At 42.4% G+C, this 18973-nt stretch overlaps 1 protein-coding gene across 1 annotated transcript in view; it reads left to right on the plus strand.

Moving 5' to 3' along the window:
- Positions 1–11573: 11573 nt before the first annotated feature.
- The window catches only part of LOC143283003 (uncharacterized), a 30379-nt gene continuing 22979 nt past the window's right edge, over positions 11574–18973 (plus strand). The window contains exons 1-4 of the mRNA XM_076588979.1: positions 11574–11668; positions 12923–13246; positions 15378–15698; positions 18598–18770. Of these exons, the coding sequence (XP_076445094.1) occupies positions 11596–11668; positions 12923–13246; positions 15378–15698; positions 18598–18770 (891 nt within the window). The 5' untranslated portion in view covers positions 11574–11595. The remainder of the gene's footprint in view (positions 11669–12922; positions 13247–15377; positions 15699–18597; positions 18771–18973) is intronic.

Raw genomic sequence — 18973 nt, forward strand, 5'->3', positions numbered from 1 at the left:
CATTTGGCTCTTCATTGTTGGCCTCCTAATTTTATTACTGTTGTCCATATGTTTATATCACCCCCCTCTCTCTCTCTCATTCTCTCTCCCTGTGTGTGTGTGTGTGTGTGTGTGTGTGTGTGTGTGTGTGTGTGTGTGTGTGTGTGTGTGTGCGTGCGTGTGTGTGTGTGTGTGTGTGTGTGTGTCTGTCTGTCTGTCTGTCTGTTTTTTTAACCAAATATGTTGTCGGAAGAGACAGTATTTCAAGAGGAAATAAATTTGTTTAACTCTCTCCATACGAACGGCGAAAGAGACAACGTTAACAGCGTTTCACCCCCAATTACTGTCATAAAATATAAATCTCTTATACTGAAGAGGTGAATGTTGACAAAGAATACCACCATTCAACGACGGAAGCTAAAGGTTGGGTCATTCAGACACCCACTGGACATCCGAGGGATCTGTGTAGAAAAAAAGAGAGGACTGGCCGTACTGAGTGAGTTAAGTTCACCACACACACACACACACACACGCGCGCGCGCGCGCGCACGCACACGCACACACACACACAAATAAAACAAAATACACACACATATGCAGAGATAATTACACAAAACAGACGGACACACAGACCACCGAAAGATAGTGCATTGGACTCAAGCTGTGTGCAAACATTCTGTCATTCTACCCTTTTAACGCCCTGCCAGGTAAGATGAAGCCGTTTTCACTGCCTGTATCTCAACAGTTCATCTCCACGGGATCTTTCTTGCTCATCCGTCAGTGTCAACAACACGACAAACAAACCCGAATCACGCTTTCTCACAAGGATTTTTTTTTTTTTCTAGTCTCTGGCCATTTAAAAAATGCATGTACTTGACACATGTACGCCCACACACACACACACTGCCATGTAGGTGAGCGCTCTCTCTCTCTCTCTCTCTCTCTCTCTCTCTCACACACACACACACACACACACACACACACACACACACACACACACACACACACACACACGACAGATAGATAGATAGATAGATAGATAGATAACGTCAATATCACAAACAAAGAGGCTGCATGCGTGCATTTGTGCAGTTACTCTCGCACATAGCTCCCTCGGTCAAAACAGGTCTTAAATGTGCAGAGCACAGTCTTGAGTCCTTAGCTGGGATACGTCACACTTGTCCACTGGGTTCTCTTTGTTTCATGTCGACAGCCCACCTCTCAATGTTTGCGGGCTCGGTGAAGGGGAATCTGAGATGATGATTCCGCAATAATGGTGTTTACATTTGATTTCAACGAATAGGAGAACACTTGCAGCAATAAAATAAAGATCAGAAAAAACGATACACGGTAAATCCTTATTAAAGAGGTAAAGAAATCTAAGTCCAGTGAATGGCTGCTACACCATAAAGAAAAACATGCACGTGTGTGCACAAAGACACACACACACACACACACACACACACACACACACACACACACACACACAGAGAGATAGAGAGAGAGAGAGAGAGAGAGAGAGAGAGAGAGGAGAGAGAGAGAGAGAGAGAGAGAGAGACACACACACAACCCCCCCAAAAAAAAACAACAAAAAAACACGTGTTTAGTCAGGCCTTGAGGGAAACAATATATATATATATATATATATATATATATATATATATATATATATATATATATATATATATATATATATATATATATATATATATATAGTAAAACGAACAACAAACATAAAACAACAGTTTCCAAAGAGAAAGAGCGTTTTGGCCACGTTCTTTGATGTACAAAAAGCTTATGACCATATTTGGCATGCCAGGCTACTGTTTAAGGTACAAAATATTGGGTTAAGTGGCAATGTATACATGTATATAAAATCTCTTTTGACAGAAAGAAGAATCATCACTAAAGTTGGGCAATCACTGTCGTCTTCAAGATCAATTAACATAGGTATTCCGCACGTTTCTATAATTTCCCCACTTCTGTTCATCATAATGTTATATGATTTGCCAAAATACTTGTCTAAATCTATAAATCTCGCCCAATACGCTGATGATATAGCAGTTTGGATGAACGTAATTTTGCGAAAGAAAACGGGCCTGCGTTATATCAATCACATTAACAATTTATGTCAATCAGAACTTAAAGTTAGCTAATTATGTGTTAGATAGTCCAGTTGGTTGTTTACTGTAGGTCCCCACATGAACCTCTTTTCAAATAATAATCTACAGAAGTAGTGCACACAATATTTGATTATTGATAATTGTTTGTCCTAATCCCGCTTCCCCCGCCCCGCCTCTCACACACACCCTTCCAATAGTATGTGTTTTTTTCTTTCTCCAATCACTGACACTCACCCTCTCCATTTTAGATTTTGTACTCTATCTTTTCCACATTCTGTTCTCTCTCTTTCTCTCTCTGTCTGTCTGTCTCTCTCTTCCTTTCTTAGTCCCCTCCCCTTGCCCCCCTCCCCTCCACCTCAACCGCCCCCCTTTTAATTGAGTATACAGAAGTCTCGATTTCTAATTAATAATTACAATCATCATTATGATAGAAATGATAATAATCCAAATAATAATAATAATATCATTTATTTTCAATCTAATATCGTCATCTTAGATGAACAGACTATAAATAAATAAACGAACGAACGAATCTAGAAATAGAATAAAATGAAAATAAATAAGCAAACAGATAAAGAAATCAAACGAAATGTAGAAAAAAAAGTGCGCACACACACACACACACACACACACACACACACACACACACACACACACAAACGTGCACAACAGATATGCAACAAATATGCAGTATCACAGGTATGAAAATAAAAAGAAATGTACTCAGGCCAAACATTACACACAAAAGCACACGAGCCCCGAAACACACACACACACATACACACACACACACACACACACACACACACACACACACACACACACACACACACACACACACACACACACACACACACACACACACACACACACACAAAGCGCACGCGCGTACCCCACATGGGTGTGAATGCCGTGGATACTTTATCAACTTCAGTTAGTGAAGGTGAATACGGTGGGAGGAGACGGTTGGTCGTACGCCGAGCTCCAGACAGTGGATATGGATTCTCCACTCCAATGACCCTAAAAGACAATGGGGCCTTTCATCTTAAACCGTTTAATGTTTATATCGACTCTTTTTACTGACGACATGCGATTATGAAAATACAATCCGCAGTTATTGATATTCACAGAGCGTTTCAACTGAGAGAGACTGACGGTGTTTGGGTTTGGAAGTATTTGTGCCGTAGTGGCTCATGTACAGTCTGTTATTGCCCTCAGTTCATATGCGGCTATGGCCAAAGTAAACAAATGATGTGTGTTTGAGTCACACACATACCCTCTCTCTCTCTCGCTCCCTCTCTCTCTGAAAAGAAAACGAACAAGGAAGAAGGAAGTTCGCTGTGATTGGTGGGCTGTCTGACAGTGTTTATGAACAGTTATGTTCACCTTCTGTCTTCTTGTCACGCCGTCTTCTTTCGACCTTCAAGTGGGTGTGCACAACAGAGAGAGAGACGGTGGGGGGTGGGGTGGGGTCGGGGTGCGTGTATGTGTGGGTGGGGGGGAGGGGACCACGAACCTTTTAGGACCTCTCCAGCTACCGAAGTGCTCCACGAGAATCATCCGTAATTTGAAGAAGTCGCTTATATTGATGTCCAGTTTACGTTTCCGAAACTGAGCTGCACATGTTTGATGGTTTTGTTTTCGGGCGAACGTTTTCCTGATTTGTTTATTTGACAAGGTATTGAGGTTCCCCTCTTTTGTTGTAATGTCGTTCGGATTTTCATCGTTGTGGACATCATTAGCTAGATAGAGTTTCCATGGTTGTGTGATTGAGTTTGTTATAGCATTGCATTCAAAAGGAAGGCCAGGGTCATCGCCTAATTTACGCACTATTTCTACATACGTCATAATATTTCCGTGCTGCCAAAGGTCCTGCACGACACGAATGCCGCCTTTACTCCATTTGAGAAAGTGTAGCGCATTCCCTTTGTATTTTATATTTCTGTTATTCAATAACGGTTCTGTTTTTATGTTTTCGATCAGTCTGTCTTCGTTAAACATGGCCACTGCTTTTATTACATATCTCCAAAAGACTGACTGCAGTTGTTGCTGTTGTTGGTTTTGTTTGTTTGTTTGTTGTTGTTGTTGTTTTTTTGCTGGTTTTTTTTTTTTTTTTTTTTTTTTTTTTTTTTTTTTTGTTTGTTTTTGTTTTTTTTGTATTTATTTCTTTGGGTAAAACCTTTTTATATTATTTGAAACTGCTATGACTGTCTTGAAAGGGGGACATATTGTATCTCGCCAGAATGCTCCAGAGAGCTTTTGTCTCTTTGAGGAGTCTGGCTGCCAGTTTCACCAAGAACATTTGCTGCTGGTGTTCAATGTTTATCATGTTTAAACCACCATCAACTTTGACTTCCTAACCTGTAACTACCTGTGCACAGACTAGTAGTGTTTTACTGTTTATCTTTATCAAGAAAAACGTACTCTACTTTAGCAGAAGTGCATCAGATTGTTCATTTTTGTTCATGTGTGCAATCATAGAAAGAATGAAAACCCCAACGCATTCTTGCCTACCTTCCATTTAATGGATCGTACTAATTTCATCATCTAAATGAAGTATTATAAGTTTGAACGGGAATTAGTGTAAGATGTGTTCATTGTAGAATATAACCTATGAAATAATGTTATTTTGGTGTTAAAAAGGGCATTGATGGATTAAATGAGTGCTACCACATAATTATACTTTTCCTTCTCTGCAATGTGCGCATGCCAGTCCTTTTTGAAAGTAATGCTTAGTGGACCCATCAGGACTGTAAGCTGGGTGGGCAGTATTTGAAATCGTGTGGCGTGGCAGAATGAATCCGCCAGGTGTTAAGATCACGCTGGTCAGTTTTTTACAGGCAACCTACAAGCTTCAGACCAAAAGCTAAGTGATTTTTCTGTGAATTTGATTAATAATTTGTCATGGCATTATTGTTTAATGTTTGAATTATTAGTAAATTATTGAGAGGGCTCAAAGATAGATTGTCCGTCGAATGCATGGAAAAATCGCTTATCTCTGTTTTAATTATTAGTGAAAGAATGACAGAGAGGGCCTAGAAACACCTAGAAACAGCACAGCCCGGCCAAAGCTGCGCGAAAATTGACCGTTGTAAGTTATGCAATGCTTAGCGGACCCATCAGGACTGTAAGCTGGGTGGGCAGTATTTGAAATCGTGTAGCGTGGCAGAATGAATCCGCCAGGTGTTAAGATCATGCTGGTCAGTTTTTTACAGGCAACCTACAAGCTTCAGACCAAACGCTAAGTGATTTTTCTGTGAATTTGATTAATAATTTGTCATGGCATTATTGTTTAATGTTTGAATTATTAGTAAATTATTGAGAGGGCTCAAAGATAGATTGTCCGTCGAATGCATGGAAAAATTGCTTATCTCTGTTTTAATTATTAGTGAATGACAGAGAGGGCCTAGAAACACCCAGCCGAAGCTGCGCGAAAATTGACCGTTGTAAGTTATACAATGCTTAGCGGACCCATCAGGACTGTAAGCTGGGTGGGCAGTATTTGAAATCGTGTAGCGTGGCAGAATGAATCCGCCAGGTGTTAAGATCACGCTGGACAGTTTTTTTAGAGAGGACCTGTATTTTTCTGCAAAATAAAATCTGCTACGCAACAATACCCAGATGCACCCTTCCACTGGCTAAGAGGAGACAACCTGACAAAAATCCCCAATCCCACGGCTTTCATACAGTACCAATGGGATGAATGGCTGTTGGGTTAAACAGTCACTAACTGTATGCAGTCTGGCCTTAGGGCGACACCAGGCTGATGGAGTCCACACAGATGGACATCCATTGCCCTTCCCTGATAAGAGGCTCTGTCAGGGCAACCGAACTTTTTCCCTCACCACCATAGAACACCCTTCTATGGATACTTACAAAACCCTGTCTCGCGTGCACCTCGGGGATCAGCTGCATAGCACGAGACATAAATTCAGATCCCCAAAACCCCAAAACAGGCGTGGCAAAAGAGGTGGGAAAAGATTTGCTTAGGTAGCAGAATGACAAAACAGAGCCGCTGTCAAAGAAATTCTTTAGAATCGGCAGTTGGAATTGTTCCAGCGCGAGAATGAGAATCTCAACAATTGAGAAATTGGCATATGATTTTGACATTTTATGTCTCCAAGAGACCAGGACAAGTGCAGACAGACCAATACATTTTAAGAATTTCACAGTCTTTCAAAGGAATGAAGGAAGAGGAGTAGCAATCATACTGAACAAAAACCTAAAAAACAAAGTTTCCACCATAAATCTAGAGAAATGGTGTAGCAACTCATGTGAACTAGTGGGGGTGCGTCTCGAAAAACCTGACGGAATTCACAAAAGCATCGCACTCATCAATGCCTATGTTCACCCAGGAACCTGCACAAGAAAAGAGGATTGGGCCTTTTTAGAGGAAATAGAGAACGAACTTGGAGACTCAGTCATTATCTGTGGAGACCTCAATGCAAGATCGAACCTATGGGACCAGCAGAACACCAACCCACGACTCACACTTGAAGGAATGATAGGGAAAATTCTTCTTCGCCCATTAACAACCACATCCCCAACTCGCCTTGGAACAAGACAAGGGGACAGTGACAGCGTGATTGACATCGCTCTAACATCTCCAAAATTCAGAGCAGAAATGAATGCAGAGACGCTTCCACACCAAGGCAGTGACCACCTCCCGGTAGTTTTCAGTCTACAGAAACTGTCAGATAAACGCTGCATGAAACCGCGTGATCCATTTCAGTATGAAACCAAAGAGACAACTGTCATCGAAAAATTAAGACGCAGAAGAAACAAAAGAACGGCACCGAACAGGATGCAAACTATTCAGCCCCCATGGTGGAATACCGACACAGAGAGAGCCTGGATAGAAAAACATGCGGCTGTCAAACTTTGGCAAAAAGAAAGAACAAAACCATCTCCGGACAAAGATATTGAAACAAAAATGAAAGAAAAAACTAAACAGTTTGAAACCATTGCTCAAGAGGCCAAAAATGACAAGTGGAAACAGTTTTGCGAGGCACTCAGTTATGACTCAACATTGACAGAGTTCTGGCAATTTTATCGTCGCATGGAAGGGAAAACATGCACAACAACAACCCCAGACATGGTAGACACTGACGGAACCAAGCTTAAGACAAACGAAGAAAAAGGATCCGCCCTGCTCAAACGTTTCATACAACAGAGCGATCAAAGAAACTTAGATGAGAAAAAGAAATATGTTGAGGAGTTAAACCAAACCCTTATGCAGACTGGACCTGATGATGACTTGACAATAGATGATCTAAATGAAGCAATAGCTAAATGCAAGAAAGAATCAGCCCCTGGCCCAGACAAAGTTCGCTACTCGGACATCAAGGAACTATCGGAAGAAGACAGAAGCAAACTTTTCAATCTATATCAAAACAGTTTCCACAATGGACATGTGCCGGAGGACTGGACACACAGCTTCTTAAAACCCATACCAAAACCAGGAAAGGACCATCATCAGGTAAGCGGCTACCGGATCCTAACCATGCAAAACATTGCTGGAAAGCTCATGGAACGCATGATAGCCAGGAAACTTGCAAGGGATCTTGAACACAGGCACATTCTCCCTTCAAATCAAGGTGGTTACAGAACAGGCAAGTCCACATGGGAAAATGCAGCTGCTTTTGCATATGAGGTGTATGAAGGATTTCAAAGAAAAGAAGAAACACTAGCAGTAGCAATCGACCTTGAAGATGCCTACAATAAAGTCCAGTTTGCACACCTCATGGAGCTGCTACTAAGGTATGGAGTAAGTTTGACATTGACAAGATGGATAGCAGCAGCGCTTCAGGAAAGAACCGTCGCCCTACGCCTTGGAGATTGGATGTCCGTACCTTCTAAACTATCCATGGGACTGCCACAAGGGTCTCCGCTCTCTCCTGTCCTCTACAATGTCTACACGAAGGGCCTTGCAGACTTAAACAACAATGGAATAGCTCGGGTGCTTACTCTTGCGGATGATGGCCTGGTCTTCAAAACTTCGAAAGATGCTCAGGAAAAGAACCAAAGCCGTCCAGAAACAACTAAACAATATTGCTCAATGGTGCAAAGACACAGGATCTTCCATCAATCCAGCGAAAGCCCAAACGTTGCTGTGCACCCTGAACAACAGAACCGCGAGCAAATCACCACCTTCTGTGTCATTCGATGGGATTCAGATCGAGAAAACTGAATGCCTACGCTACCTAGGAATACACTTCGACAGGATGCTGACCTTCAGAAAACATACGGAAAATACTGTTCTCAAATGCAAAAAAGGCCTTTCAGTCTTAAAGGCAATGGCAACCAAAGGTATTGAACAACGCCACCTCTTCCTGCTATACCAATCACTCGTCCTCAGCGTGATCGACTATGGACTTGGGCTAACAACACCGTCTCAAAGCAACCTCTTAAAATTAGAAAGAGTTCAAAATGAAGCTATGAGGCTGATCCTTGGAACAACAAAAGACACGCCCACAGAAACCATGCGATACCTGCTTGACCTTCCTTCAGTGCAGGCCAGAAACAAGGTAGAACAGGTCAAGACCTACTGCAAAGCATTAGAAAACCCTCAAAACCCACTGCATGACACAGTCAAAGAACCAAAAGGCAGCCGTCTAGGACGAGGAAGATCATGGATGGGGCAAGCAGAAGACACAATCCAGCTAGTATGCCGACTACAAGACCTGAAAGAAACAAAAGAATGAGTGAAAACCCCCGAAAACCTCAACCATCTATTCAACACATCCATTTCACCCACTCTAGGAAGACATTGTCGGGAATGGCCTGAGGGCAAAACTGGTGCGGAAGTGAAGCTACTCATAGAAGAAAACAGTAAAGAAGAGGACATCATCATATACACAGATGGCTCAGTCACCAAAGACCAATCCGGTTGGGGATTCACTGCGAAACAAAATGGAAAAACAGTTAGGGAAGAGAATGCTGCCTACAAAGTCACAACCTCCAGCCTAACGATGGAAGTTGAAGCTGTGACACATGCCCTCCAGTGGCTATCGTCCATCCATACGCCCGGAAACCAACATGCCATGATTCTAACAGACTCAATGAACCTCATACAGAAAATTGAAAAAGGAATGGGAAGCCCAGAGTGGCATAAGGCAATGCGCAACTTTCAGATAAAAAAAACTCACATGGTCATACTGCCCGGGACATGCAGGAGTTAAGGGAAATGAGCGAGCTGACAGACTTGCTGGTAACGCAACACCAACGAGCGGCCTACATCTAGGAAAATCGGAAATCCTCAGAAAAGTCAAAGAATATCAAAAAGAACAGGTACAAGGCCATCACACCATCGATCGCCTCAAAGAAATAAAAGCAGAGAGAGGGAGCGGCCGTAAGTCTAACATGAAAGGTAGAGCACGATGCTTTGCAAATCAAACATATATCGGCATCATTTCCAAACCAACATTGCGCAGATTTCTTCAAAACGGAACAGAGTCTCTGTGGGCTTTTCCAAACACAATAGACTGAGCAACACACAAGACGCCACGTTCTTGGCATCAGAGATCTTTTCCCATCCCTCTTGCAGCCAATCAGTGGCAGCCTATGTGCGTGTGTGTATGTGTGTGTTTGTGTGTATGTGTGGGTCTGTGTTTTTGAGTGCGTTTGTGCATGCGTGAGAGTGTACGTGTACACAAGTGTCAGGAGAGTTCTGTGCATGTGTGTGTGTGTGTGTGTGTGTGTGTGTGTTGTGTGTGTGTGTGTGTGTGTGTGTGTGTGTGTGTGAGGGGGAGGTGGGGGTGCAGGGAGGTGAGGCAGAGGATGAGGTATGTGAGTGTATGCATGCCTACGCTGTGGGAGCAACAGGATATTGGAACGTATATATCATATATATATCTTTGTATATATGTGTGTGGGGTTGGGGGTGGGAGATATGGGCGTGTGTGTGCGTGTGCGTGTTTGTGCGCGCGCGCGCGCGCGCGTGTGTGTGTGTGTGTGTGTGTGTGTGTGTGTGTGTGTGTGTGTGCCGTGGAAGCTGCGATACATAGACTAGAAATGAGTGTGTGGAGGAGGGGGTAGAGGAGGTGCAGGGTAATTTGTGGTGTGTGTGTGTGTGTGTGTGTGTGTGTGTGTGTGTGTGTGTGTGTGTGTGTGTGTTGGAGCTCATGTACGTTTATATGTATTTGACTGTGCTTTCATATCTGTGAAACTGCGTTTTGGGGGCATATCTGTTATGCATGTGTGGGTGTATGTGTGAATGTGTGTCTTCATGTTTTATATTTATTTGCTTATTTATCATCATTGTTGTCTTATTTATTTAATTATTTATTTATTATTATTATTATTATTATTATTATTATTATTTTATCATTATTTTCATTACTACTACCTTTTTTTAATATCATAATTATTATTTATTTATTTATTTATGTAAGCTATATATATATATATATTTTTTTTTTCTCTCAAGGCCTGACTAAGCGCGTTGGATTACGCTGCTGGTCAGGCATCTGCTTGGCAGATGTGGTGCAGCGTATATGGATTTGTCCGAACGCAGTGACGCCTCCTTGAGCTACTGAAACTGAAACTGAAACTTTTGAAAGTAATCAATAATGCACTGTTTAAATTCTAATATTGATGTCTTTTCCTTTCCCGTCTCTTGAGTAACCCGAGCAACACCAAATCCATTCTCTATCAAAACATTTCAAATATCAGATACCCAGTTACAATTCCCATCTCATCTTGTCTGGCTAGCATTTCATAATCCGGGTTACACAATCATGACAGAGAGAGAGAGACAGACAGACAGACAGACGGACAGACAGACAGAGACAGTTAAAACCGGTAAGTTCAGTTCAAATATAGCGTACTGCTATTAGAACAGTGTCATGCAGGGTGTGCGGTGTGTGGTAGGGGTGACGGATATAGGGGTGTAGGTGGAAGGGGTGCAGGTGGAAGGGGTGTAGGTGGAAGAGGTAGTAGAGAAAGGGTTTAGGGGTATGGGTGAAGGGGAAAGGGGTGACGGGGGTATGGGTGTAGGGGGAAGGGGTGACGGGGGTATGGGTGTAGGTGGAAGAGGTAGTAGAGAAAGGGTTTAGGGGTATGGGTGAAGGGGAAAGGGGTGACGGGGGTATGGGTGTAGGGGGAAGGGGTGAAGGGGGAATGGGTGTAGGTGGAAGAGGTAGTAGAGAAAGGGTTTAGGGGTATGGGTGAAGGGGAAAGGGGTGACGGGGGTATGGGTGTAGGGGGAAGGGGTGAAGGGGGAATGGGTGTAGGGGAAAGGGGTGACGGGGGTATGGGTGTAGGTGGAAGAGGTAGTAGAGAAAGGGTTTAGGGGTATGGGTGAAGGGGAAAGGGGTGACGGGGGTATGGGTGTAGGGGAAAGGGGTGACGGGGGTATGGGTGTAGGGGAAAGGGGTGACGGGGTATGGGTGTAGGCGGAAGGGGTGACGGGGGTATGGGTGTACGGGGAAGGGGTCCGCCTTGTGGTGGGAGTTGCTCAACGCTCACAGCTGCAGTGTGCAGGACAGGCAGCATGGCCTTCACACGTCTGATGTCCGTGCTGTGCTGGATGACTGCAGCCTCTGTCACTCTGCTGTCTGTGGAAGGTAGGCACCGCCATGGGCTGGGGAACTACCCCATACTTACATACTGAGAGAAACAATAGACACACACGCGCGCGCGCGCGCGCGCGCGCGCGCACTCACGCACGCTCGCAGGCACACATCATAATTGTAAACTATCGTTGTCGTGGGTGGTCTGTTTAATGCTATTACACAGAATACAAAATACAGAATACTTTATTATCTCAATAAGAGAAATTCGTGTGTGGTTTATTTTACGTAAACAATACACGGAAATCACAGTCACTCAATGTAAACGCACAGAAGACATAAAATGCAGAAAAAAGATGCTGAAAAAATTGTTTTTCTTCATTTTCTCTACGGATCTGTTTTTCTCCCTTTTTCAAGGTCTATGTCCCTGTGTGTATTATGGTTATGGTTCTCATACGACAAGAAGACAGTATTCAAATAGTAATGCTTTCTCTTCATTCGTTCGTAATGTTCTTTTTCTCTCTGTTCTGCACGGAATGGCTGTGGAGGAAGGAACGGGAAAGGGGGTGACCGGGAAGTAGGGAGGGTGGTTGCAGTGATACATGTGTATCGTTGTTTTGTGGTGTTGTTTTAATATATAGTTTGTATGTACCTGAGTCTTTCTTTAGAGCGAGGACTGAATGCGAAAAAAACAACAACAACAAACAAACAAAAAAAACAAAACAACAAGAAAACACACCTTGCTTATCAAACATTAAACTGTTATTTTACTGTTGTTATATTACTCTCTCTCTCTCTCTCTTTCTCTCTCTCTCTCTCTCTCTCTCTCTCTCTCTCTCTCTCTATCTCTCTATCTCTATCTATGTATCTGTTCTTTCTTTCACTCTATCTCTCACTCACTAACATAAAGAAGAAGAAGAAGAGAGAGAGAGATTCTGAATTTACGGTTATTATATATGTAGTATGATAGTGTATATTTTTCACATTCAACTAACAATGATTCTATCGATATAGATACAAAGATAATGCACTCACAAAAATCTGAACAGCTCCTGATACGGAATTCACTGTTTTTAAATAATACTTATCTATGTATCACACAAAGATTGGTCTGAGAGCGGCATGATGATGATGATGATGATGATGATTACTGACGTAGAAGCAGCAATCATTGTCATGACATCATGATGACCACTAACTTCAACGACGACAATATTTATCATGACATGAGGATGATGATGTTCACTGACATTGACGACGACAATCGTTATCTCAATGACCACGACATGTTCACTATTTTTATTTCAGGCACTGTCGTGCTGACTGGTTGTGACGGTGGCAATATCACGTCAACAGTCTACGTTTTTCAGTATCTGTATTGTTACAATATGGATCATTGCGAGAGCTCATTTCACTGGAGTCTGGAAAGTGATAACGGAACAGTACCATTGGCCACTTGCTACACACAGAACTGCAAGTCGTTCAGAAGTGAAATAGGTATCGACTGGCAAAACCCCTGTGGCAGTGGTCTATATCTCTATGGAGTCTCCAAAGACTATTCCGGAACCGTGACCTGTACCGTAATCACGAATTCAGCAGTGGACAGACAGAGTTGTGGACTGAACTTCGTTCGTAAGTATTTATTGTACAATAGAATATGTCGCAGCGTTAGTACAACATTAATGGAATTGACGGAGGTAAATTTTAACTGGTTTCCATGTTTTTCAATTACTACAAAAATGTTCTTGCTTCATACCTGTGAAGCGAACTGTCATAACTCTTTTCCTTTGAATTAGAATTTGTTCAGATACTTTACTGTCAGGCACTGCATAACAAAAAAAAAAGCAAGATGTAATGTGTTTTATTGTACATTATGTGTTGGTTATGGAGGAGGAGTTTTCTGGAAAGAGTCTTATATTTATTCATTATCATTATCATTATTATTATTATTACCATTAGAAGTAGTTGTAGTAGTAGTAGTAGTAGTAGTAGTAGTAGTAGTAGTAGTAGTAGTAGAATAGGGCTAATTATTATTATTATTATTATTATTATTATTATTATTATTATTATTATTATTATTATTATTACTATTATTATTATTATTATTATTATTATTATTATTATTATCATCATCATCATCATTACTATCGTTGCTACTATCATCATCACGTGTAATTGACAAGCAAGAGTAATTCTCGACACTGACACCTCCAGTGACAACAGTGACCGGTGAGTAAATAAGAAATAAATAGAAAATTAGTCCACGCCAACCTGGAAGTAGATTTCTTCCTCTTCTTCTTCTTCTGCGTTAGTAGGCTGCAACTCCCACGTTCACTCATATGTATACGAATGGGCTTTTACGTGCATGACCGTTTTTACCCAGCCATGTAGGCAGCCATACTCCGTTTTCGGCGGGAATTAGATTTGATTCGTTTCATCATCAGGAGACTACTGATGGGAATGGCCTTTATTTGCCGACCTATCAGTAGTCAGAGGTCGAACATCTTACACCTCCAGGAAATGTCACACCCGATGTCCTGATGAACATAATTCCCATTGGTAATATCCGAACCTGAACAGCCACTTTTAAAAAGCCTTTTTTTTCACACCAGCACAGAAGTTTCTTTTCTTCTCCAGGCCATTAAAGTGAACAACATAACTGATTAATAAATGCATGTACATAGTCAAGCTTGGATCGTATAAATTATTCGGAACATATTCATTATTATGATATTCACCACTGTCGCGAAATAACAGACCGCCACTGTGTAATTCGTCATCTCTGGACATTTAGAATACCATTAAGCACATGTCAGTTTCTTAATAAAACAAATATATATTTCTTCAAACTCCTCATCCTGTCCATCCCTCCACTTTCTGCACCTCCTCCTCCATTGTGTCAAGTTTTTTTTTTTTTTTTTTTTCTCTTTTCTTTTTTTAAGATGGTACATTGAATAAGCAGCAACTGCTTTTTTGTGTGTTTTCATTTTGTTTTGTTTTACATCAAATCATCTGAAAAAAATGAAAGAGTAAACTGAAGAAAATCAGTAAAGAAAAATAAGAAATTCATATAATACCATTCATAATTGAAACAGTAGAATAACAGATATACGCTAGCATGTGTGTGTGTGTATATATACGTCAAATGCCTGATAATTATGTTATCAGCTTCTTCAGATTTCGAAGTAGTAATCATAAGCTGGAAATAGATACAGGGAGACACAAAGGCATACCACGAGAGTTACGGTTTTGTAAGGTTTGTACCATGTCTGTGATTGGTGATGAGTTTCATTTTATAATGGAATGTCCCAATTATGATCAGTTACGAAATGGATATGTTCCTAAAAAATATTTGTCTCCAAAATCGGTTTTTAATTTTTGTAATATGCTCAAAGGAGGCAAAAAAGTCATTTTAGCTGTAAGTAAGATGATTAGATTTGCAAATGTTGCCTAGTTATACGTTTGGAGTTAAAAGACATTTGTGTTTTCTCAACCTTTATGTGACATTGTTGTGTATTTGGAAATGTTTGTTATGGGCACGAAAAGAGTATTTTGCAGTAATCCTCCATACTCCAATAGGAGTGAAAGGATAATTAAAACTTGAAACTTGTGTGTGTGTGTGTGTGTGTGTGTGTGTGTGTGTGTGTGTGTGTGTGTGTGTGTGTGTGTGTGTGTGTGTGTGTGTGTGTGTGTGTGAGACCGCATCCATTTCATCAAAAACTGCTTCATTCGAATCGACCATGAGTTTCTCACTATGTTTCAGAGGTAATGGCAGGAGCCGAAGTCTACAATATGAGGGATGGATTCCATGGTTCCAAAATTTTGAGATGCCTCACTACTTCTGCCCGACCCAGCACTGTGTCATGGACACGGACTCTGGACACCGGAGTCACAGTACCTCTGGGCACTTGTGATGATCACGACACGTGCACATCTCTGGAAAAACCATTTACTTTAAGTAGATACTACAGCTACAGCGACATCTCAGTGAGGAATGGAACGAGAGATCTTGCCGGCCGTTTCACATGTTCTTTTACGGACACAAACCAAACTGAAACAGCCGACATGATCCTGAACATATACAGTGAGTGAATAAACACTTGTTCATGCTAACCACCATCGCTTTCTGTCTGTCTGTCTGTCGGTTAGTCTGTATGCCACCTCTCTCTCTCTCTCTCTCTCTCTCTCTCTGTGTGTGTGTGTGTGTGTGTGTGTGTGTGTGTGTGTGTGTGTGTGTGTGACTGTCTGCCTCTTCTTGTCCCTTGTCTGTGTGTATATGCTGACTGCAAAAAGGAGAACAGGTTGTTTAATGCTAAATGGTCTGAAAGTTGGGAGAGAACAAGTTTTTCAATAATTTTCGACACAAAAGCAAGGTTGGAAACAAAACTGTTTAGGTCACTGTGATCCAGAGTGGCTTTCTTTAGCAGGGGTTTAACAAGTGCAGCTTTGTACACATCAGGGAAGACACCAGAAATTAAAGAATCATTTATAATGTTTGAAAGTGCAGGCAAAACATCCAAACACTCATACAGTAGTGGTGTGGGAAGGGGGTCCAGGTCACATTTTTTGGAGCAGACTTTTTCAACACCCTAAGTACATCTGTCTCTGAAACAGGTGTGATTGCAACAAAAGGAACACCTTGAAAGTTTTTTCCCAAGGGATGTGACACAACTGAATGTGAATCCAGTTCTTTTCTTAGGTTATTTTTTTAGCAGAAAAAAATCTTTGAAGACACTGGGCAGTACCGAAAATGGATAGATAGAAGGAAGCAAAGAAGATGTGTTCTGCCACAAAGCTTATTTGTAATGCAATACAGTTCTTTGCTTGATTTAGCTTCGGAGATCTTGGTGTTGAAAAAGTCTTCGCTTTGTGCACAAGAAAGGTAACAAAGTTCTTGGCTTTCTGCTGGTAGATTTGTTTGTAGACAGTTAAACCAGATACCTTCCACTGTGCTTCCGCGTGTCGCCTCTCTCCACTGCTAGCAGTTCCTCACCAAGAAGCCCAAACCATGGACATGACACCTTTCTGGACGATACCCTGCAACGAGATGCAGGGGTGTGCTTGTACAGTGCTGCCTGAAGGGCAGTGTTGTACTGGTCAGCTGAACAGTCCAAAAAGCACTCAAGTCCTGATTTCAGGTCGTCGCGAAAAAGCTGCTCTGTCTATAGCATGAATGTTGCGCACACTGCGATATACTGTCACAGAGGAGGGGACACCAACCACACACAAATGGTCAGACTCTAAGTCATGATTCACATCAGACGATGGATGAACTCCATCACTTGGCCTCTCAATCACCAAATCAAGAGTATGACCATGCTTGTGGGTAGGTCCGCGCACAGTCTGAGAAACGTTGTACATATTTAGAAGTTCCAAAACTTTTACAGCACTACGATCAGTGGAACTGTCATCATGAAAATTAAAATTCCCCCAAAGACACATTTCCGTGAAGACAGTTACAGTAGTCCAAAAGATTAGGAAACTGTTCAGAGAACATGGTTTCCGTTAACTTAACAGAGGTGGGCCAGTGGCGATACACACACATGAAGTGCAGCACGCAATGCTGGGAAGTGAGGGACACTTGAAGCAATTCAAAGGATGAGTGGGTGAAGGTAAGGTGGGGAGTGAGAGCGTCTCTGTAAATGACTGCAATACCACCGCCACGACCAGAGGCACGAGGGAGTGACTTGATGGCATAACCACTGGGGGCAAGATCAACGCACACTGCTTCGTCTCCACGGGGCTTGAGCCACGTCTCCACAATAAACAGTAGATCAATGTTGTTGTCAACAATAAAAGAAGTTTTTTTCTCTCGTCAGTTGGGACCAGCAGACTGCGTTGGAAGACGCAATTTTAAGACCAGAGAGCTTACAATTGTTGGACGAGTGGGGGTGGAGGGGAATGGAGATCAGGCTGTTGAAGCTTACAGAGGGAAGAAGTTTGATCGGCGATCGGTCATCGACTGGACAGGGGGAGTGGAGGACTCGATGTGTTGTAGGCACAAGCACTGGGATGGGACTACTGTGAAGAAATCTCCGACGCCCACCTCGAAACGGCCGTCGCTTTCTCTTCTTTGATGATCATTAAGCCCACTGATCTGACTGCAGATCTGAGCACGGAACCGGACTGTGAATACCAAGATGACAAAGTTTGTCACACGCGGACAGGGTAAGGTTAGACTGCGTACACTGAAGCGATAGTAATTCAGTTCTACTGTAAAGACTCGAGTGGTCGGCAACGGCACTGGACAACTCTGCTCTGCAGTTTCTTCCGTACGTTCAGGTTGCTTGTTCAATGACAGACAGCCGAGCAGCTCGGCGTAATGGATGATGAAGAAGAAAGTGAGGTTGACAAATCGAACCATAGTCCCTTGTCCGTAGTCGAAAAGCGACAGAAAATACACCAAGATGACCAGCGTTCCATCAGAAAAAAAGACTGTCACTCACAATCACGAAACCACTGTATCTCACACGCAGACATACATTCAACACCAGAGCTATGGCCTCAAGCACATAAGGCGACGGGGTATAACTCATAATCTGTACCCTCCCTGCATTCCTGTCTGTGTTAGCCTATAATATATTGTATATTCTGGGGATCTTAAACCCTCTGTGTTAACCCAGTCAAGTCTTCATGGGCACAAAAACTGGTGTCCTGCTCCTGTCTTCTTGTTCTGACCTGGTCCACAGTGGAGGATGACATCTGTTTGGCTCATCCAAATGTGTGACTAGTATCAGTTCTTTGTCAAATATAATTGCGCTGGAACCCCAGTGACACTGACCATGTCATTGAGACACTAGAGCCAGCTGAGGTTGACCACCCTCCCCTTGCCTTTTTGTTCTGCTTGCCGGTGGTGGTTGCTGCTGCTTTTTTTTCCCCTTCTTTTTTAATCTGTAAGTGGGCAAAATTCGTTGTTTTTTTTTTCTACCGTGCGCGCGCGCGCGTGCGTGTGTGTGCGTGTGCGTGTGCGTGATATTTTGCAGGTGCACCAACAGTGTCAAACTGCAGAATTGATACAATCCACTTCAACTGGTCTGCTGTGTTGTCCTGTGACGTGACTCGCGCATTTTCTAGTGCTGGTATCTACAACTACAGAGTGCAGGAAGTGAAAATGCCATCTGTCTATCCCGTCTCTGAGGCACAGTCGTATTTTGTGGTAAGCATAACCACACTAAGCAATTTCACACTGTCTCTTTTTCTACCATTCTGACCTTCGTAGGTTATGATGCCCCCCCCCCCGCCCCCCCTCCCTTCACCAACACGTGAAGAGCAACACCAACTAGTAATACGGGTACGTGTATTTTCGGACGGTTGTACAAAAGAAATACTACAAATTGCAAGATAATTTTATCGATGCAA

Source organism: Babylonia areolata, chromosome 6 (genome assembly GCF_041734735.1).
Source record: "Babylonia areolata isolate BAREFJ2019XMU chromosome 6, ASM4173473v1, whole genome shotgun sequence".
In the NCBI taxonomy this organism is placed as follows: domain Eukaryota; kingdom Metazoa; phylum Mollusca; class Gastropoda; order Neogastropoda; family Buccinidae; genus Babylonia; species Babylonia areolata.